Source organism: Onychostoma macrolepis, chromosome 08 (assembly GCF_012432095.1).
Source record: "Onychostoma macrolepis isolate SWU-2019 chromosome 08, ASM1243209v1, whole genome shotgun sequence".
Taxonomy (NCBI): domain Eukaryota; kingdom Metazoa; phylum Chordata; class Actinopteri; order Cypriniformes; family Cyprinidae; genus Onychostoma; species Onychostoma macrolepis.
Genome location: NC_081162.1, coordinates 11,429,896 through 11,453,657, shown reverse-complemented (window position 1 = coordinate 11,453,657; position 23,762 = coordinate 11,429,896). Strand labels below are relative to the sequence as shown.

Below are 23,762 nucleotides of genomic sequence, written 5' to 3'. Positions count from 1 at the left end.
TAATCATTGGCGTACACTGATAACAGTGAAAGAGAAGTAGTCCTTAGTAGCAGAAAACGTCTATTAAGCCAGTAATTGGTGGAATGACACTATTATTGCAATTTATTTGTTTCTGGCATTAAGATCACATCAAGGTCAGCTGAGCATCCATTTGCTGGCCTTATCTTACCTCATGGAAGTCATATTGTGACCTTGTGTACTTAAAAACTTTCAACTGCATTGAGCGAGAGGTGTACATCTTTCAGAATTGAATTGAAAAAGCCTTGTATATGATTCAGTTTCTGAATTTAAACTTGAATTTGAGTTGAGTATTTTCAAAAACAGTTTATGACATTAATAATTAAAGTTTGAGATCTTCGTCTTTTATTGCATGGTGGAAGAGCACTTTTTCCATGAATTCCATATTTACTCTTGTTGAAGCTTGACAATTAACATCACTGTTTAATTATATTAATATATTTTATATACAAGGACTCAATGGATCTTTATAATAAATAGATTAAAAACAGTACATTGTATATTTTGTGGTGCTTTATGGTAAAATTAAAGTTGATTAACTAATTCATTGTTTTGACAGACATTTTAGAGAAAAGCAACATTAAGAGGAGAATGTAAATACGTTGAGGAAAAAGTATATTCTACATTTCAAGGAATACATGGAAATAAATAGTCAATGATGCAGTTATTTTTGTATTGTTGCAGAACTTGTGTTGAACTAAAGAAATTAACTAATGAACTAATTAAAACTACAATTTAGTGAATTCCTCTTCCTGTCATTCTGATTCAAAATCAATTTTGAACATCCTGTTGTTCACCAGCTGGATTTCATCACAAACTCATGAATTGAAAGTGATCTGTTTCTTAAAGGGATAGTTGACCCTAAAATTCTGTCATTAATTACTCACCCTCATGTCGTTCCAAAGCCGCAAGACCTTCGTTCATCTTTGGAACACAAATTAAGATATTTTTGATGAAATACGAGCGTTTTCTGACCCTGCATAGATAGCAACACAACTACCACACTCAAGGCCCATAAATTGTTGAATAAAGTCTTTATTTTTGTTTTCTTTGCGCACTTTTATCGTAGCTTCATAAAATTACATTGAACCATTGATGTCACATGGACTATTTTAACTATGTTCTTACTACCTTTCTGAGCCTTGAACTTGCTATGTCTCTTGCTGTCTATGCAAGGTCAGAAAGCTCTCAGATTTCATCTTAAACCAGGCAGTCGTGGCCTAATGGTTAGAGAGTCGGACTTGTAACCTGAAGGTTGCGGGTTCGAGTCTCAGGTCTGGCAGGGATTTTAGGTGGGGGAATGTCCAGCGCTCTCAATACCACAACTGAGGTGAGACCCTTGAACAAGGCACCGAACCCCCAACTGCTCCCTGGGTGCCGCAGCATTGGCTGCCCACTGCTCTGTGCGTGTGTGTGTTCACTTCTCGCTGCTGGGTGTGTGCACTTGGATGGGTTAAATGCAGAGCACAAATTCCAAGTATGGTTTGAAACGACGCCACATGTCCTTTCCTTTTTGTGTTCCAAAATTAATGAATGTCTTACAGCAAAAAGATTTTCAAAAATTAAAATTCTAATTTTTGGGTGAACTATCCCTTTTTATAATATTACCCATCCCTCACTGTGAGCATTTTGTAATGGTTGTTGTACAGGTACGACAAAGGATCCAGTGCAGTGCCATCCCACAATGCCATTCAAGGAGATGAGTCTTCGTCGTTTGACCTCTCATTCTGGACACTTAAGACTGAGAAGTCTCACCACAAGCAAATCACATTTCAGCATACAATGACAGAAAAGAAGAGCTTGTCATCCTGAAACTTGTGTGTGTGTGTTTGTGCGCACGCGTGTGTGTGTGAATGCTAAACTGCAGGATCCCATTGGAATTACACCAGTGCTTGTTTTCTGCCGAACGAACGTACTGGAGACTATATGGATGGCACTGATTGTTAAAGAGAAGCATGCTGAAAAACCTAAATTATAAATGTAAATATGTGTAAACATTTCATATTTTTTAATCATCCTTTGCTGGGATATTGTGGATGTGCGCTTCATATATAATTTAAGAGACTGTTGATATTTCATTTATTTCTTGTTTACCTTAAAGTGTATGGATCGCAGCTGTTATAAGCCTCAACGTTTCTGAAAGCCTCTTGGAATGAAAGACTTTAATCCTGTTTTGCTTGTGAACGGAGATTAATTCATTATAGTTGCGATACACAGCTCCCATTGTGAAGAGTGCACTGCCCATTCATTGCTGGCAAAAGTCATTGCGAAGTCCTCAGGCTACTTCCTAAACAAGGCACTGTAACCAAGCAACATGCTACACTGTTATTCCTTGCACCTCAAAACTGATGTAAGTACCTCTGTAATGAAGAAACAATTAGTCCACCATCTGTCCCTAACTTAAACTGCACCTCTGCCTTTGTCTTTTCTTGTGTCGTTTTCCTGTCAAACAAAAGTCATAGACTTGAACTATGACATTCTCCTCTCAAAGCAAGTAATTGGATATGTGTCGGGCGGGTTTGAGTGGGACTCATGCTTTATCAGTTGCTCTCTAGCTGATGATTAAATTTGAGTCACTGCATAATTGCCTCTAATGTTATTTGCCGTCGGTAAGTAAGATGGAGGTTTTAATATCTGATGTGTCCCCTCTTGATATTTCAACAATGGCTGCTTCCATTTTCATCACTGTGTGGTATGTGTATTGCTGTGCTCATAATAGGACAGTGTTCCATAGGCACACAGACCTTGTATTTCATCAGCACAATGGATTCGCTGGCACGCTTTCAAAACAGTTCGCTGTGGTCAATGAATCCCTGAAGTAATCAATTTTGTCAACCTAAAAGAGCATACATCAAATTCACCATACAAAACATATAAAATAGACATCTCAGTCTCCATGTGTGCCATTTTCAGAGACAAACGTTCAAACGTTTTCTTTTTCAATTGAATTCTGTTGTATAATACACTCTATATTCATAAATGAATTCTGAATGAAAATGTATCACAGTTTCCGCAAAAATATTAAGCAGCACAACTCTCTTCAACATTCATAACAATAAGAAACGTTTTTTTGCACACCGAATCAGAATGATTTCTGCAGGATCATGTGACACTGAAAATTCATCTTTGCCATCCTAAGAATAAATTACAATTTATAATACACTCAAATGGACAATTATTTTAAATTGTGATAATATTTGACTTTTGTTTTTGTATTTTTCATCAAATAAATGCCACATTGGTAAGCAAGAAATATCTGTATATATGTATATATAATGTACTTAAAATGTATTTAATGTATGTATTTAAAATATTATTAAAATGGTCTATTAAAATGTATATATATGAAATTTATTATATAAAATGTAAAGCATTATTGTTAAGAAAATAATATATCAAAATGTAATATTACAATTATTGTTGCTTTTAAGAAATCATGAGAGAAAAAATATGGAAAAATAAAATTGCATAGTTATGTCAAAGAAATATAATCGTCATCTCTCACACAGTATAAATGGATCTCACATATAAAAAATATAGCAGCCATTTTTAGAAAAAAAATTGAGGTCCTTGTCATGAAAAATACTGTATCATTTCAATTATGGCTGAAGTGTCTTTTATTTATTTTTATTTTTTTCGCGATGCATGGCACTGCGATCTTGCAACAGTTCATGAAGGCACACAAGGGTTTTAGGTATCAGCGAAGTCTTGTGATGGCTTGTTGCTGGCTCTTGAAAGTTCATGCCTAGCCCTGCAGTAATGGAGCTCTCATTGTGCATCTATGGCACGTCTTCTGTTTCATTATGCAGTACTCAAGGCCGGTGGCCCAGTCAACACGACATCTGGGGCTTCTGAATCAGCAATAACTAAAAGAGTTCTCGCTGACTAAAGTAAGACAGACCCCACGCTCAGCTCGCAGGCTTAGTTTCCCGATCCAGCACTAAAACAAAACAGACTTCACACCCTAGTCACACGGGACAGCTAGAGAATAACAGTGAATAGAGGAGGAGAGGAATGTATGTATCGCACAGGCACGAATTGTTACATGAAGGGTCATAAACATGGTTTTTGCAGTGAGGTCTGGATTATTTATCCCAGATTGTTAAGTGCAGCGGGTGATGAACCGGCTGTTTGGAAAAATGAGAAGACTTGGAAGGATGCAGGCAAACAGCATGTTAGAGTATTTCATTTTAACAAATGCACTGTTTTTCTAATGGTAAACTGATATGGAAATATGATCAACTTTTTATTTATCTTTTCATTAACATTTTGCTTTCGGTTTAAAATGTTTCCATGACTGTCAAGTTAGGGGATAGTTCACCCAGAATTCAGCATTTGCTCACCGTCATATCAGTCCAAACCTGACTTTCTTTCTTCAGTGGAACACAAAAGAAGATGTCTTGAAGAATGTTTCAACTTTTTCGATAGAGTATAATGAAACTCTGAAATAACAAAACTACACTGGATCCCATTGATGTTCACTGATATTTCACAAAATATCTTCTTTTTTGCAGAATTAATGGAACGACATGAGGGTGAGTAAATAATGGCATAAATAATGAAAATACTATGGAAGTCAATAGCTACCAATATCTTTTGTTACCAACAAAAGAAAGAAACTCATACAGGTTTGGAACAACTTGAGGGCAAAAAAAATAAAGGTTCTTTATTGGCGTCTATGGTTCCTTGAAGAACCTTTAACATCTACAGAACTTCTCCACTGCACAAAAGGGTCTTATAGTTAAAGTACAGTTAAAATGTGCAAAACAAAGACTTCTGCAATGACCAAACATAACTATATGCCCATGCTGAAGATGAAACCACTTCCTAAGTTCAATGTCTTTGAATGGCATTGTGTCATTTGGCAAGGCTATTTGGGTGCGTCTCGTTCATTTGACCAACCATGTGCTGACTTGAGAGCAAATTTCTTGTTGGTTTTAGATCAAATTATAGGAGAAACAACATCTGTATACTGTCATAAAGCCTAAATATGCTATTTATTTTTGGGGTCATTCCAGAAAAATCTAAAGGCTACTATGTACATAGAACTGACTGCTATTTTTTTTAGAGGTTATTGGGTCATTGACATCCTCAAAGACCTCCTTTCCTTCCTTTTTTCTAATGTTCTGTTATCAGCTTGACAGCATTTGCTGCCTCGCTATCAAGTTAAAGCAACAATAAATGACATTATGACCATAAGTTGCGTGAGGTTTGATTGATGTATCTGAGTATTACTGATAACCGCATAATTTATCCGGATATACAAAGGAGTCAAGGCGTATCCGGAGTCTTTCCTTTCAGAAAGCATCTGGGATGCCTCTACTGGAGCCTTGTCATTTATGCCACACGTTAAACCGAGTCCAGAGAATAGCATGTATATTATTAGCTGTGTGGCAGCTGAGTATAAACTCACTCTATTAATAAACCTAAAATTATTTCAACCCTATCCATGCACTAAATATTCCTCCCAAGAAGAATGTAAGAGATGTTGGGGCTAGTTGTCACAAAGGCTATATTTTAGTATCTGTTATGTTTTGAGTAATACCAGTGTATGTTTTCTCTATTATCGGTTTTGTATGTTAGTTTCCAATGCTCGTAAATTATAGAATAGACTAACTTTCATGCATTCTGTCCTCAAAACTCCACAATGGAATGGAAAGTGGTTTTATTGTGAACACAATAAAACCACACTGGCATACATTCTGACATAAGTCGATTATTTTAACTGAAAGTTTGAAATGTGTTTTTAGGACAAGGGTATTTTTCATAAATGTTTCATATAATGTAATCAACTGATTATTTTTAATACCATTTAAAAAGATGAGTTATTATTTAATTTCATTAATTACAGATTTATTTTACTGCTTAAATGTAGGTTACAAGCCTATAAGTTGTTTACTAGTATAGGTTAATTTGTAACATGCCCCACTGTTTTTTCAATGCCTGTTGAACAAACTGTATCTTTTTTCCCAGTGAAATAACAGTGGTACCGCTTTCTTTTAGCCAAGACTTTAAGATATGTGTCTACTCAGAGACTTTCAAAATGAAACCTCAGAAATATTTACTAGAGTAAACAAAGACAACTTGCCCCACACTGTCACCAGTTCCTCCAGTCACACTTTACATTTCAGTGTCAACAAAGTAGTGTTAGAAAGTAATTGCATAAGTGCTGAGCAACACTAATGCTGATAAACATCATGTTTTGTAGTAGAGCTGCTTGTCAGACTTTGTTATTGTAATGTAGAAGATGGGCACAACAATGGGCACAACTGTTATACAGTATTCCATCTCTCTCATGGCAGTTGGCACGGGTTTCTTGAGTAGCTCCGTGTTAAACTGGAGCAGGCCATGTGGGATGGGGTTGGGAGTCACAGTCGGGTCAAGTTACACACAAAAAATCAGGTTGTAAGGACTCCTCACACCCCTCCCCAACACTGCAGTGTTCAGCTCCAGAGGGTCCACGCGCTTCTTACAAGTTTTCTCCGAAACTCAGCCAAGGATGGGACAAGACGCAGGGAATTTACTCCATGTAGCGTTTGTCCAGCGCGAGTAGGATTATTTACAGCCGAACTTTTTTTCTAGGAACCCAAGGCAATTGGTTGAACTCTTCAGGGACAATTTAAAACTTTTTTCTTTGTAAATTAACTGATTATCTTTTTTATTTTTATATATATTTTTTTCCCTCCACAATCACTTGGTTTACATCTTTTAATTTTTTTTTTTTTTTTTTTAATAATTCGTTTTTACGGTTATTTCTTCATATGACTCGTTTAAATAGAGGTCTAATGAATTTCAAGCAAGAATGAATAAGTTTCTCGTTAGTTTCCTCATTTTGGCGCTGACCACCAGCGCGCTCTCCTCATCCGTCTCGCCGGTGAAGAGACACTCCGGCGCGGATGACAGCGCCTCGACACTGGCCTTTGTCTTCGATGTTACCGGCTCTATGTACGACGATCTCAAACAGGTGATAGATGGTGCTTCTCGGATCTTGGAGAGAACCCTGAGCCGCAGAACTAGACCAATCAAGAACTTCGTGCTGGTTCCTTTCCATGATCCAGGTAGTTGCACAATCCTATATTTCAGATTTATTATTAAGAGCCAATTAGCTATAAATGATCCATGTTAGTTACTTTACCACATAAAAGTGATTCCGTAAAATAAATAACTTCTGACTGAATATAAATGTCTGAAATACCAAGGAGTAACACTTGATGAAGTTTGTGAGGCCAAGCATTAAAGAATGTCAGGGAACTAAAATGAACAAAGGTGTTCGGGCTGCTAGGAACATCTTCACCACCAGGGACCGCTGAAAGGTAGTGATCCAAGGCATCATGGAGTGATGTTTAAAGGTGCACTGTCAGTTTTTGCTTAATTACAGAAGATTTACACAAGAGAAATTAAAATCATTACAATTACTTTACATTTTTAAAAGTATGTTTATTCTAGGCCTACATCATGTAGCGGGTTGCCCTCTCATAGGAGCCACCATGTTAACATCACGTTCAACTAGTTATGGGTGAGTTACTACTGCTACCATGACAAAAACAATAACATGATTACTTTATATTTTTAGAAACAGAATAAGTATGAAAGGAATAGAAAAAAAAAAAAACTCACGTAACGGCACAAATCACCAACAATGTTGACATTTAATCCAACAATGTCCATTTACATGCCAAGAAATCAAGAAAAACAGACAAAAAGGAATGAAACAAAAGATAAACAAACAGTTGTGGTGTGAAATGACAGCAGTTAGTAAATACATCCAGGCCAATAGGTGTCAGGCCAACTGGCTATATTGGGACAAACAGACCTTAGTCAGGTTATCGACGCCATATTGAATTTAAAGTTGAAGAAAATGAGTCTGTGAGGGAAAGACTTAAAAGTCTTTACAATGACACGTATTGTGTAAAGTTCCTGTTTCACATTTTTTTCTCCAAAATTGTTTTATGTTGCTTTTGTATATAGATTTTTTTCTCACTAAGACATTTCGTCAGCTGCACACTTGGTGTGTTGTCAAACAACAATATAATACATTATACACACTATACTTCCGTCATCACAGCCTCATTTTCATTTCTGTCAAATTTAAATATAGAAGCTAAATCTATAAGCTAAATATTAACAAAAACTCACTGAGTGCACCTTTAAGCAGCAGGATTGTAATTTATTTTTGCCGTTTACATTTTGTTCAGTGAATCCTGACCAGGTTAATCTGCAAATCACATCAGAATTTTTCAGTTTCTATTACTGTATGTTTGTCACGCTCATGGAATCTGTTTAAATTCCACATCTGGTCACAGACTGCAGAGAGAATACTGTGTTCTCAGGTACGCTTACACAATGTAGCCTAGTTCAAACCAGCTATCTGTTAGCCTTGAGGGGGCAGGGTGCCCAAGGAGCTGATGAGAAGCACATGTTGTCTGGTAGTATGTAATTAACACAATCACCCCCAGTCCTCCATCCAATTCTCCGGAAGAGTCAACCCAGCCCCCCAGTCAGAGGAGAGACGTCAGTCCTAGACTGGTAGGGGGATGGTGCCAGTCCTTCCCTCACCTTTTAATGTGGCCTTCCCTTGGGGACCTTGTAAATCGCTGAGATCACTAAGTCAGCCGGTGACAGACAGAAAGGCGTTACAGCAACACAACTTAATGGCCCCTCACAGCTGAGAGAGGGATGGAGAAAGTGCAGAAAATGAATGTTAGAACTGGTTGCATTGCTGCTTCAGTGCATTAGTATTTGTGTTTGTGTTTCGAGCCCTGCCGGAAGAAACTAAACCAGCTTCAGTTGGTTTGCTGGTCTTAGCTGTTTTAAGCTGGTCTAGCTGCTCTCTCAAGCTGATTTACAGATAGTTCAGTTTTAAGTATACAAATGCTCAAACCCCCCTAAACCATCAAAACAGACCAGCCTATGCTTGTTTACAGCTGAGAATGTTATATTAATATTGATATTAATGTTGATAAAATATCATTAATATATATATTTTAATGTATAATAGTACATGTTCAAAAATCCTAAACCAGCCTTAGTTGGTTTGCTGGTCTTAGCTGGTTTAAGCTGGTTTAGCTACTATTCCAAGCCGGTTTACAGTTGGTTTAACTAGTTTTATGTTTACAACTTTCCCAAACCCCTCTAACTAGCAAAACAGACCAGCCTTGCCATGCTATGCTAGTTTTAAGCAGATAATGTTTATAAAATAATAATAATAATAATAATATTCATGTTAATAACATCCTTAATATAAGTTTTTATATAATATAATATAATATAATATAATATAATATAATATAATATAATATAATATAATATAATATAATATAATATAATATAATATAATATAATATAATATAATGTAGGCTGAAACAAACATTTAATCAGCCTTAGTTTGTTTGCTGGTCTTAGCTGGTTTAAACTGGTGCAAGCTGATTTAGAGATGGGTTGCAGCATAGCAGGTTTTTAACATTAATATCGACAAAATCATTAATGTAAGTATTTCTAATGTAATATAATTATTTCTAATGTAATATGTCACAAAAATACAATTGGATTCAATTTAAAGTTTGTTGGCATTCAGTGCTGGACATCATAACTTAAATGTTTTTATTAAATAATGGTATATTGATCTGTCCTTTTCATTCTCAAAAGAAGATATACTTCTACTCAGACATAATCCAAAATTTTCTCTTTTGTCCATTTTCCCAAAGCACTGTCAAATTGTAATCCACCTCTTTGTCTTCTATTTTTTAATAACTTTTAAAATTATATATATATATATATATATATATATATATATTGTTTGGTCAGAGTAATAAACCATGTGGGATATCTGACCCATACTCAGATCATAAACAATGCATCTTCTTTATGATTTTTCATCCATGTGCTGCATATTCAGCTCTCTAATCAATCAGCTTCTGAGTGAGTCCAAATAAGTGCCAAATTCAGGGAGGACACAATTCATCCTGAGACGAAAGAATGGGAGAGATAGACACAAGAGATATAGTAGTGAAAAGGAGATAGGTCAGAGATTATCTAGGTGGATGATGACAATCCTAAACAATGATGCAATGAGGTTATGCACCCAAGTCTGGTATTGCTGGAGGACTGCTGGAATTTTGCATGGTCTTTAATTTATTGTCTCAGCTGTCAAAAGTATCAAGACTGTAATTTGTATCCGCAGATGTTGATGAGATAGAATCCGGGACAAATGTGTTTTGTGATTAGGAGTTGGCTGGGTCTGCAGCTAGTTTGTTAGTCTGCTCTAGAGACAGTCATTAGTAGGGTCATATCTGTGGAAGAAGCTTTGGTTGTACCTAATCCGCACTGTTTAAAACTCTTTAATTAGGGTGAAGAAGGTTAATCTTTTAAAAACTCCTGCTCCCCAGGGATGTGCTTGCGGAAGTTTTTGCGATTTCCAAAAATGGTCACGTAAAGCCTTTTTAAAGCTTTTGTACACAATTAATATGTAATGTAGATGTTTCTTGATTCCTTGTTTTTCCTCTGCAGACATTGGTCCTGTTTCCATCACTACTGATCCCAAGAAGTTCCAGAAGGATCTTCAAGAGCTGTTTGTTCAGGTGGGCACCAGTCGAGAATGAAAAAAAAAAAAAAACCTGTATTATAATCTTTTTTTTTTTTTTTTAGATCCAGTAATCATTTGAAAAATCGAATTATTTGATAGGGGTTCACTTATATTAGTTGGTTTACTGGTCTAGCTATTCTTCCAAGCTGATTTATGGATGGTTTAACTGTTTTAAATGCCCCAAATACCAGCCTGACCATGCTGACTGTGCTTTTTTTTAACCATAGAATGTTTATAAAATATCATTAATATAAGTATTTATATTATAATATGTAACAGGTACTTCATTTGAGAGAGATTAATCATTTTTATTTGATCATTGATCCTTTCAACAATCACACTATTTTATACGGACTCACCAATATTAAAACAATATTTATTTTAATGCAAAAATCATTGCTACAAGTATCCATAGTATACATCACAGAATTCTAATAAACAATGTGGAAAAATATCAATTTTATATTAAATATACAGTCAAATTAAATAAAATATTAAATTCACGTCATGTAACGCTCACTTAAAGTTCTATATGAGATGATAGATTTATATCATTCAAATCATCATCAAATCACAATTGTTGCTCCAAGCATAATTTCTTAATCTATCAAACTGCATTTACTGGTTAAAATTATGTCCTTGCTTTATTATGCCACATTAGATTACTATAGAACTCGTTGTTTTGCTTGCACCACCACCTCTATCACTTCCTTCTACCACACATATTTAACCTGCACTACCACTCTCTTGGTAGCTTTGCTCAGGTTGTATTCTTTAGCATCAAAAGACACAGCAGTCATTGGCCTCTTTCTTCATAAATCATCATTGAATCATATTCTGTACTTTGTGTTCTTATTTGCTCTCTGTGGCTTCTGCTGAGTATCTTGGCTCGTTGCAGCACTTGATCTGTCTTCAGCGTTACAATTTTATTAGCACTCTGTTCTTATTGTACCTTTGGGCTCTAGAGTAAGTACTGGAACTTGAACACCCGAGCCAATACAATATGCGCTTTCTTGTGCTCTGGTTAGTGCATAAATGTCCATGTCAATGATGAAGGCCTTGCTGTTCTCTCTCAGGGTGGAGGGGATTGTCCAGAGATGAGCATTGGGGCCATCAAGAAGGCTCTGGAGGTCTCTCTACCTGGATCCTTCATCTATGTTTTCACAGATGCCCGAGCCAAAGATTATCGCTTGAAAAGAGATGTTCTTCAGCTTGTACAGCTCCGACAGTCTCAGGTAATGACAGATCAAAGTCTTTTTGCAATTGTTTTCAGTGCAGCTGGTGATGCAGAAATCACGCTTTGTCTTTAAGGGAATAGCTCACCCAATAATGAAAATTTGCTGGAAATGCACTCACCCTTAGGCCATTCAAGGTGTAGATAAGTTTGTTTCTTCTTTCGAACAGATTTGGAGAAATTTAGCAGTATGTCACTTCGTGCCAACAGAATGAGAATCCAAACAGCTGATAAAAACATAAAAATAATCCACATGACTCCAGTCCATCAATCAGCTTCTTATGAATTGAAAAACTGCATGATTGTAAGAAACAAAGCCAGCATTAAGAGTTTTTAACTTCAAACTGTTGATTGCAACTAAAATCTTTTATCCATAATATTGCTTAATATTCTCATCTGAATCAGGAGAGAAATATGCAAAGATCAAGCACTGTTTACAAGAAAAAACAATCCAAAACAGTCAGAAACAAGTCAGAAATCACAACCCATTTAAAAAAAATCTGCTCTTCAAGGAATATACCCCAGTGTTGACATTTAACCCCGACACCCAACCCCCTAACCAAACACTCACACTCATAAACGTCCCATTTGAATCCAGGTTGTGTTTGTGTTGACGGGGGACTGTGGGGATCGGTCTCAGCCGGGATACAGAGCTTATGAGGAGATTGCTGCCACCAGCTCCGGTCAGATTTTTCACCTGGACAAACAGCAAGTCAATGAGGTGAGATGCATGAACTCATATGACTTTCATATGTATGTAAATTGCAGACACACTCCAAAATTCACAAGCTGGAAATGCAGTTAGAAGTCATTTGAAAAAAAAAAAAAAGCCCCCCCAAAAGTTTTTTTCTACAACAGTGTATATATACAAAATCTATATACAAAAACAATATATATATATATATATATATATATATATAGTTTTTTGTATATAGATTTTAGTGTATGTATATATATATATATATATATAGTGTGATATGTAAGCATGGAGTCATCATTTTGTAATGTCTTTAATTTAATTCAATTTAATTTTTGTTTTTTGGAATATTGTCCTTCATGTTGGACAGACCAAAAGAAATGTGTTTTACATTCATCAGCGACTATTTCCTTAAATTTTGTTAACCTTCTTGATTAAATAAATAAATAAAAATACAACATGCTTTTGAGTTTTGACATGCTTGCAAAAGAAGAAAGAAAATGTCCAAATGTTTTTTTTTTGGACACACAATAAAGACACAGAAATAATTCCATAGTCTAGTAGTACAGTGTTCATTTATTGTGTAATATGACTGGGTTTGAGCTGTTACTCGACTGACCAAGTTTTGACATGTGACATTAATTTTATAGCTGTATTTTGAATTGTAAAATCCACTTGGCTGAACAATCTGAAGGGGTCTGTGTTTCATGGTATGGAGACTAAAATGAAGCATGTTCAGTCATAGTCAGACATGAAAGAAAGCAGACCTTCCTCTTTGTGAGACGGTGGTATCATGCATGTCAACACAGGACATGGCAGAGCTGAAGTCTTCCAGCAACAACTATGGAAACAGTAATCCATAAAACAACAAGGCAAAACAGCTTGACAAGTAAAGAAAAGCACGTTTGCGAGTGTGTATTTGTAATTGGATATTTGTGTTGTTGATTTATGGTCCTGTGGGGGTGGGCAGGTGATGGTAGTTGTGTTTGAGAGCTTTACCACCTGTACCTGTTGCTGAGAGTCTGCACTGAGGATGACTGGTCAACCTCAAGCTGGTAACACTCTCCAACTCCCCTGCCGCTCTGTGAGAATTGTCTCAAGGTCAGGGTCATACAGTTGCTCTTAGAGTTACTGTGAGCAGTCCCCCCCCCCCCAAGTTTAGCTTCTTTTTTTATATAGCCTTCTCTGTAGTAAGCATTTTCTGTGCTCTGCTGAAATATTTCATGTGCGTTTCCAGATTTCAATCAATCAGAAAGTGTAAATCTTGAAAAAGTTAATAGAGGGTTAACACTGGAGCTTTACATTTAGAATCATTTAAAAAATTTTTACTGTAAAGCAAATTTGTGATAAACAATAGAAACATTTTACAATAAGGTTTATCATATTTTTAAGTTTGGGGTCAGTAAAATATTTTTTGAAAGAGATTAATACTTGTGTTGAGCAAAGATGCGATCAAAAGTCACAGTAAAGTCATTTATAATGTTACAGAAATTTTCTGTTTGTAATAAATGCTGGAAAAAAAATCACAATTTCCACAAATATTTTAAGCAAATACTGTTTCTGAATCATGTGACACTTACAGTAAGACTAGAGTAATGGCTGTGGAAAATTCAACTTACATGAATAAATTATATATATGTTATATTAAAAATATGTTACTAAGTTATTTTATTATTTCACAGTATTAGAGTTTTACTGCATTTTTCCTGTATGATTGACTCCCCAAGTTTTATTTATTTTTTTGTTTGTAAAAATACATGCAGCCTTGGTGAGCATAAGAGACTTTCACAAACATAAAAAAATTACTGACCTCAAACTTTTACATGGTAGTGTACAGTCTGTAAAAATAGGGCCCATTGTACTGTTAATATGAAGGAATTGTCCCTATTGGTTTTTCACAAGTGTTTTACCTGTATTTTGAATGACATTGTATTGTGTTTTAAGGAAATATCCATAAAAATTGCAGTGTATTGATACATGTAGAAAATAACATTATCTAGATCAATAAATATTTTAAAAATACTGTTCATTGTTAGTACATGACACCAAATACCCAATACACCAGTGTTCTTCGTCCCATGTACCTAATTTCTCCAATAGCTTAGATCCAAGTATGAAAACACACTCCCATGTCAGGTGTATTTTTTGCTTTTGATTAGTCTATGGGTGGGATTTTGAAAAATGAATGAAGGCAAATCTGTAAATCCGCAGAAACCTCATGATTGTTCTCCACATCTAACCGCAACGGCTCTCTGATAGGAGTTAAATAAGTGAGAGCCAAATCAAATACACACAGCGCTTTGTCATTTTTTTGGGAGGGGAAGGGGGCAAAGAGAGGGAGCAGGGCTTATTTTACTTAGTAATCCCGGATATGATCTATCATGCCTGCTCTATCCAGCACAGCTGCCTGTCCAGGGTCCAGGCTGGACGTCTCCAACAGACAGCTCTTTGTGGAGCTGAAGGAGGAGGCAATACTTAAACAAAGGACGGGGCTCAGCTTAATCACTGGAGTGATTTGCAGATAAAGCTTTATGAAAGCGTGGCGGTGCTTTAAAGGGTCTAATGGTTTGACTGAAACCTCAGGCCGGCCAAGCTCAAGGTGAAGGTTGGAGATTTCGGTAGTGCTGGGCAGGAGACTTTAGTAGTGATGGAAGATCTTGTTTTATATAGTGCACCTAAACCAGGGATCTTCAACTTTTTTTCATTTGGTGGATATAGAGAGGTAGCGAGGAACTGGAACTGAGTGTTGCATTTGAAGTCTGGCCTATATTTAGATATTTATTTATTTACATTTTTGTAAAGATGCTTACATCACAAATACATTAAATCATGAATGGTGTCACGTACTTGTACATTACATTTAAATTTTTACTTTATACCTTTGAACATCAGAGGGTTAATTTTGTTGAACTTTAGCTTTTTTAATTTTAGATTTAAATTATGTTATGTCAATATTATATATTTGTTAACTTTTATTTATTTATTTTTTTTATTATGCAAGCAAACATACTATTTACAGGTAACAAATCAAATACAAAATAACCAAGGTTAACAAAACATACATGACAGCCAACATGATTTGTGTGAGTGAGTGAGTGAGTGTGTGTGTGTGTGTGTGTGTGTGTGTGTGTGTTTGTGTAAGTGTCACTGAGTGTTGGGAGTGGAAGTATATAAATAAAAGAAAGTACAACAGACATGACAATAGTAAAAAAAACATAATAGTAATGATAACAGTAATAATAATAATAATAGTAATAACAGCATTAATAACAAAAATTAGAGGATGGAGGATGAGGAAGGTGATAAGTAATAATAGTAATAGTAGCAGCAATAATATCAATAAATAAATAATAACAGTAATAATAATAATAGTAATTAACTCAATTAATCAGAAATGAGGGGAAAGTTGGAGGGTGAGGAGGATGACAAATATCAATAATAATTGTATTAAATAGTAATTAGTAATAGTAGCAACAATAACAATAATAAACTTATTCATCCGAGACCGGGTGGTTGGAGAATCAGGAAGAGGACAAATAGTAATAATAATAAAAATAATAATGGTAGTAATAGTAATGACGAAATAATAATTGTAATAATAATAATAAAGCTATAAATAGTAAGATATTGTAAGGCTGCCTCTGGGCCCTCCGTGCGTAAGGCATAAATTAGGCCCAAAACGAGCCATCAAGGATGGCACAAGGCCCAAAAATCCCACCCCCGGCCGCCACTCACATGCCACACTTACCCTACATATGTATATGTATTGTTGAGTGTATGATGCATTAAAAAAGCGTGACGTGCAGCGTGGAACCAGCCCAGTGCAAAGTCCAGGCCCCCATGCTCACGTCTCACTTACCCTGTGTGTGTCTGATATACATATATGCATTTTTTTTTTTTTGCTCCCTTTTTCCTTTACTTATTTTACAATAGATGTGTGTATATCGTCTAGTGATGCATTAAAATAAGCAAGGCATGTAGTGCCGAACCTGCCAGAGGCAAGAAAACCAGGGCAAAGCTGGTACAGGTTGGAGGTACAAGGTTCCCGGCCCCACAGCACACCCACCAACCACTAAACCAAACCACACAGGGCAGGAACTGAGATGCCACAGCCAACTGAAGCCCAGAGGCATGAAAATAGAAAGAGAAAAGAAAAGAAAGAGAGAGAGGGAGAGAGAGAGAGAGGAAAAAAAAAATAATAATAATAATAAAAGAAAAGAAAAAAATAAATAAAAGAAAAACACGACGAAAGTGGGGAGAACAGAAAGAGACAGAAAGAAAGGATAGGGAAAGAAAGAAAAATAAATAAATAATAATAATAAAATAAACAAGTTTAATCTTTCATAAGTTTTAATTTAGTTTGATATTAGCCATTGTTGCTACCTCCTCCTAACCCCCCTCCCCCAAATCTTGTGTAGATATTGATGAATGGTGTGTTGTTGAGGATGGCTTCAGACAAAGAGGGTCAACGGATTCATGATTGATGGAAGTTTATGAGAGATAACAAAGAGGGGTGTAATTCTATTGTATTATTTTGAGTGGAAGTTGACAGGTTTTCCATGGAGATGTACTCTAGTAGTAAATTTTTCCAAGATGTAATATGTATGGTGTTCCTTGATTTCCAGTTCATGAGGATAGTTTTCTTGGCGATAGTTAGAGCCACTAGGAGTAATTTACTATCTGTATCATTTGAGTTGATTATGGATATGTCACCTAATATACAGAGGGTGGGAGACAATGGGATGTGACTTCCCATAAGGTTGGATAGTGACTCAGTAACATTTTCGCAAAATTCTTTAACTGGGGTGCAATGCCACATGGCGTGAAGATAGGTGTCTGAGGTGTTTTGTGTACAATGTGAGCATGTTTCTGAAGTAAAACCCATTTTAAATAATTTTCGTCCAGTAAGGTGAAATCTAAGAAGTACTTTATATTGTACAAGTTGAAGGTTGGCATTTTTCGTCATGAAGTAAATATTTTTGCAGATTTGTGTCCAGAAGGCGGCATCGGGAGCAATAGATAAATCTGATTCCCACTTAACATTTGGTAGACTTAATGTATTGTCTGATTTTGATATAATTCTGTATATTTTGGAGAGTAGTTTTTTTGAAGATATATTAATTAGCGCTGATATTGGGGGTGGAGGGGAGGTCTAGATCAATTGTCCTAGGGTTGATCTTTGATTTAATTGATGATTTGATTTGTGAGTATTCCAAAAAACAATTGCTCCCAATGCCGTATCTCTGGACCAAGTGGGAGAATGATGCCAGGTTATTATGATGAAAGATATGCTGAAGTTGTGTGATTCCCTTTTCTGCCCATGTGCGTAAATTAAGTGGCTTCTTGTTAGATGTAAAATCTGGGTTATTCCAAATCGGGGTGTATTTAGATGGTGCAAGAGGGGAGTTTGTGATTTGATGGAATTTCCACCAGGCTAACTGCAGCTAACTATATTTGTTAACTGAAGTACTGCTACAGATCCCTTGGGGTCACAGACCTGTTTGAGAGCCCCTGAATTTTCCCATTGATCCTTAATGAAAATAGTGATAGTTTCTGTCAGTAATATCAGGTTTCTGTCAGTAACGTACGAAATTTTGTAATTTAATTTCCAGAAATTGTTCAGAAATTAGATGCATACACAGAAATGCACATTACTTGATCAAATAAAAATGTCAAGTGAATAAATAAAGTTAAATAAATTTCTTAATATTCCTACCTTTATAACAGTAATTTTTTATCCAAAAATCCATTCAATATGACACTTTCACAGCCAAAGTGGTTCAACATCACTTAAACCAGCACATGGACGTTGCCCACAGGTGTTTTCCGTCAAAAAGACCCAATAGCAAGTGTCTGACCAAGTGTAACTATATCCAGTCTAGTCTGGATCTCCTGCTCTGTTTTTGCCAAAGGTGACCAAAGTCTTGTCTGTAATATGGAGAACATTTAGAAGTCACCTTTGAGAGAGGAAGACAAATGTATTAACCTATTGCTTCGGTGTTACAGGGGGAAAAAAACAAGCAGGTGTTAGACATTCTCCAGTGAATAGATTAAATTAACTTGGTTAGAGACTTAATTCTCTGGGTTCCTACATTAACGCATTTGGCAGATGCTTTTATCTAAAGCGAGTTACAGTGTGTCCGAGTTCCTGTTTTTTCCTGTGTGTGTGATTCCTGGTTCCCCATAATACAGTATCTTTCCAGTGGAGCATTCAAGGGGCAGTTGACCCAAACACTAAAGGCATTCGGGTTTGGAATGACGTGAGGGTGAGTGATTGAGGACTTTGGGTCATCTATTATTTACTTTTAGATGAACTGAACATTTATTCACCTTCATGTCATTTTAAACCTGTAATACTTCTGTAGAGCACAAAAGGAGGTAACACTTTATTTTGATAGTCTACTTTAGACATTCTACTAACAGTAAGTAACTTTGCAACTACATGTCAACTAGCACTCATTAGAGTATTAGTAAACTGTCTGGTTAATATCTTCTAACACTTTATTTTGATGGGCCTACAACATACTGACTATAAGAAATTTTGCACGTATATGTCAACTTATTCTACTAGCCCTAAAGCTAACCTAACAGTCTATTCTGAGAGTTAGTAGATATGTAGCTGCAAATTAATGAGAATTAGTTGACATGTGCAAAGTTACTTATAGTTAATAGAATGCTTAAAGTGGTCTATCAAAATAAATTGTAACCCAATAGGAGAAAAGTTGAAGAATGTACTGGCTGCTTTTATTTATATAATGAAAGTGAGTGGGGACTCTGGATTCCAAAACCCCAAATTAATAAAAAATAACTAAAATTTCAGATCTGTTTCTATGACTATGACTTCTTAAGATGTGGCATGAAGTGCATTGGTCACATGGACTACTTTTATGATACATTTTGGTGCTTTTTTGTGCTTGACAGCTCAAGTCCCCATTCACTTACATTATATAGGTAAGAGCTTTTTCTTTCATTTCTCATCTTGTGTTCCATGGAAGAACAAGGCATTCAGGTTTGGAATGATGTGAAGATGAGTAATTGAGGACTTTTGGGTCATTTATTATTTACTTTTAGATTAACCGTCCCTTTAAGTTATCCAAACAGTGTGGGTGCTAAGCTGGAATTCGGCTCATCCTCAGCTGACCTCCACATCCTTTCCACATCTCTGCTTCCCAACCAACACTCCTCCACAACTAATCTTTGAAACATGACAGTTTAACTTCCAGAGGAAGCCAGTCTGTTGCCTCCCATTAAGGTCTGTCACGCTGGATGTGGTTTCAGGATCCCTTTGGCTTTGATGATGTCTTTGGGGGGGCACCTTTCAAACCTTTCCTAGATGCACACAGGCCGTAGTTGACAATATTTCCCTCCGCTGTGCTCTTTTTGTCGATTTTCTATCACTAGGCTAATCTTCCCGGCTCCCATGAGATGTCCACTGAAACAGACACTGGTTTGAGCAGATGTAGGTCATTGGTGAGCTTTTTGCTGCTCTGTGGGGGATAGTTACACATGTGGCACTCATTACAGCTGTTTCCAGTTGTAAACTCCGAAAGGAACCAGCTGCCGTCTGCAGCCAGAGAGAATGAGAGAGCGAAAGAGTGAAAGAAATAGTGGAGAATCTGAGTAATGAAATTATCAAAGGCTACGCTCACTCCAATTTTCTCTCTCATTCGTAAATGTATAAAGATGTGTTAAATAAGCGTCATTCTCGATGGGCTTACTGAAGCGGTGTTTTCGTTCAGCGTTATGGACACAGAGCAGCCATTATGTCTGTGCTCAATATAAAAAGGTCAGAACAAATACACACAGCTGCCTCCAAAGGAGTTAATGACTGAAATCTAAAAATACAGTTTCCTTTAGTTGTTGGTCTTACGCTCTCCTTGTGCTAATAAGCTGCTGTAAAAACACCATTTCCTTTGTGATGTATCAAATTGTCCACAATAATGATCTTTAATTGATGTGTACCTAGTAAAACCCCATGACCAGTTATCCACAATGGGATGTAAAGATGATTTTAAATGTATTTAAGTTCTTTCAGGTCATTGTAGTGCATTTGGACAGTCAGTGAGTTAAATAATGAACCTAATTTCACATTACCGACTAGAGGAGTATCATCACGTCCTGGTGCACATCTGCTATTTTAAACACCTTGCAGTTTTCAAAATAAATGAAGTTAATTGGATAGTTCACTCAAAAATTAACATTCTGTCATCATTTACTCACCTCATGTCATTCCAAACCTGTATGATTTTTTTAGCACAAAAGTGAAAGATGCAAAAGCACCATAAAATGATCAGAAATGTGGTCCATTAAATTAGACTATTAGAATAATAGTCTATTAGTGAATAATTACTTAATTTGAGAAGGTTCCTCACATCAAATGATTTCAGAAGTATATGGCCCATTATGTTTGTTTTTTTTTTGTTAATTTTGTGGTTTATGAAAGTGAGTCAAGAAGGTTTGAAAGGGCATGAGGGTGAGGAAATGATGACAGAACATTCATTTTTGGGTGAACTATCCTTTTAAGCTGTTCATGTCTATATTTGAAGCTGCTTGTCTCATCTGGAATGGTTTCAAAATGACTAATGCATTACCTGTACTTTTTGCCATGTAGATATATAAATATCTGCGGTGATCTTCTCTGTGATCGTCCAGGATGAACAGCAGTCCTTGACTGTTTGTGCTGCTCTTTGAGAAATGAATAGCCTGTCGGTCCAGGAATAGTTTGCATTCTCTCTCTGACAGATGATCTGATCTCATTTCCTCACTGTTTAATAAGGATCCGTTTGTGACATACCTCTATGAGACAGTGAACAGTCTACGTCAGGGGTGGGGAACGTTGATGCTGGAGGGCCACTCTCCTGCAGAGTTCAGCTCCAACCCTGAAAAAAAAAAAACCTAACTGCATCCTGAAGACTTTGATTAGCTGGTTCAGGTGTGTTTGATTAGGGTTGGAGCTAAACTCTGCAGGGACACCGGCCCTCCAGGGTCAACGTTCCCCACTCCTGGTCTACATGAACAGATAATGTCACTGGTATCCTACCTTGCCTGCAATTTCTTCTGTAGAACACAAAATGAGATATTTAGGAGAATGTGTAATCTGCTCTTTCCATACAGTGTCCTTTCACAAATATTGTTAATTATTTCCTTTTTTGCACTATGAAACCTCATAATACTTTTGGAGAAGAGTTTGATAATTCATATGTTTGTTTAGGTTCTTAAATGGGTTGAGGAAACTGTCCAGGCTATGAAGGTCCACCTTCTCTCGTCCGACCATGAAACTGCCCAGGAGACTCAGTGGGAGGTGCCCTTTGACCCCAGTTTAAAAGAAGTCACCGTGTCATTGAGTGGTCCAGCGCCACAAATTGAGCTCAGAGACCCTCTTGGTAGGCATATGCTTTTATATTAAACGGTTGTCCAGGAATTACTGCACTTTGAAATGTAGATGTCTGACTTCCTTTCTTCAGTGTACCACAATTAATAAACCTTTTTACAATCATTATCTAAATAATTATAGGTCGCGTAGTTGGAGAGAGACAGGGTCTGACAGAACTGCTCAACATCCCAAACTCAGCACGGGTGGTCAACCTGAAGAACCCTCGACCAGGACCATGGACATTAAAGGTACCACCTAGAAGCTTTGAACAGCATCTACCATGATCCTAGTTAATAACTGTTAAAATTCTTCTGAAAAATGTCAGTGATTGAACCCTGCTTTTTCTCTCGTCTAGGTGGGCTGTGGTGGTAGACACACACTTAGAGTAACAGGTGTGAGCAACCTGGACTTCAGGGCGGGTTTTTCTAGTATACCTGTCACAGAGTTCAACAGAACCAGAGAGAGACCTATTAAAGGTATTACTATATCATCATGTGGCTACATAACCCTTTTTCTTTGATTATTGCTCCAGCTATAGCTTAAAAATATTTAAAATATATATTATTTAAATCATTGAAATAATAAAATTAATGATATTAAAATAAAATTGTTTTTATTGTTAAATAATGATTTAAAACAGTTTATATTTAATTTAATAATTTCTCCAGCCACATTTTGCTGGAAGAGGGCTATTACTCAATTAGTACCAGAAATTAATGCACATGACTTAACTGTATTGAGAACTATAGATCTAACATATCCAGTTTTCCTCCAGGCGTTCCAGCCCACGTGATGCTGAAGTGTTCAGGTCTGAAGCCTCCTGGTCTGGTTACCAATATGGAGCTAGTATCTTTAGGGGGCCGCTCGTTACGTACCATTCCTGTGCCTTTGCCTGATGATGGAGGCTCAGGAGGTATTTGGAGGATCCCAGAGTTTCGAACACCATCTCAGAGCTTCTTCCTCAAAGTGTCTGGAAATGATGGAGATGGCTATAACTTTCAGAGACTGTCTAGTGTGTCATATACCAACATTATCCCAGGTAAGCATCTTTCAACACTGTATAAATACTTAGTTTTGTTTTGTTTTGTTTGTTTAGTTGCATTTAAAATCCATCTAACTCAGCTTAGCCTTTGAACTGTTTGAACACTGTATAAATACTTTGTTTTGTTTTTAATTTTGTTTTGTTTGTTTTTGTTTTGTTTTGTTTCAACTTTGAACTGTTTGAACACTGTATAAATACTTTTCTTATTTTTTGTTTTGTTTTCAGTTTAAATGGGCTTGATGCTCTTAGATGTGCCAAGAGAGTGTTTTGTTGTTATGTTTGCATAAAAAAAACACAAGTTGACATTGTTTATATGGTGTTGGGTAACCCAGCTGTGATGAACCAGTTTAACCTTTTGCCCTCCTCTCACCCTGCAGAGCCTCCACGGGTGAACATGCCCACTGTGGTAAGAGGCTTCTACATGCAGCCTGCTATGATTGACTGCTCTGTGGAGAGTGACCTGCCCTATAGACTGAGATTCACCAAAGGTGGAAGCACAATAGGAGAGGAAAGAACCTATGAGTGAGGCTCTCCTCAAATCTTACCTTTTTATATGGTCCTCTTTCTCTTCTCTGTCTGTTTCAGTTTCTTTTGTATCTCACCCGTAACACAAATTCAGTACGATTTGATTTGTCATTAATTTTTTTTAATGCATGTTTTTATATTTTGGGTACTGTTAGATATTCTTGGTAATCAAAATATTAACCTAGGATGAAAAGTAGTTTGTTTTAAGCATATCAAATGTCTGTACCCCTCTTTTCAGAACATTTGTTTTAAAAGAAAGACGTTTTCATGCCCAATTTTGTACCTTATTGT

At 36.4% G+C, this 23,762-nt stretch overlaps 2 protein-coding genes across 2 annotated transcripts in view; both read left to right on the top strand.

The window, feature by feature from the left end:
* ncs1b (neuronal calcium sensor 1b) overlaps positions 1-3,481 on the top strand; it is a 31,332-nt gene extending 27,851 nt beyond the window's left edge. The window contains exon 9 of the mRNA XM_058784076.1: positions 1,668-3,481. The gene's annotated coding sequence lies outside the window, so the exon portion shown is untranslated. The remainder of the gene's footprint in view (positions 1-1,667) is intronic.
* Positions 3,482-6,514: 3,033 nt separating this feature from the next.
* Positions 6,515-23,762, top strand: part of hmcn2 (hemicentin 2) — an 85,666-nt gene continuing 68,418 nt past the window's right edge. Inside the window, exons 1-9 of the mRNA XM_058784078.1 lie at positions 6,515-7,076; positions 10,525-10,595; positions 11,677-11,835; positions 12,433-12,555; positions 21,743-21,914; positions 22,046-22,152; positions 22,260-22,380; positions 22,680-22,943; positions 23,324-23,468. Of these exons, the coding sequence (XP_058640061.1) occupies positions 6,821-7,076; positions 10,525-10,595; positions 11,677-11,835; positions 12,433-12,555; positions 21,743-21,914; positions 22,046-22,152; positions 22,260-22,380; positions 22,680-22,943; positions 23,324-23,468 (1,418 nt within the window). The 5' untranslated portion in view covers positions 6,515-6,820. The remainder of the gene's footprint in view (positions 7,077-10,524; positions 10,596-11,676; positions 11,836-12,432; positions 12,556-21,742; positions 21,915-22,045; positions 22,153-22,259; positions 22,381-22,679; positions 22,944-23,323; positions 23,469-23,762) is intronic.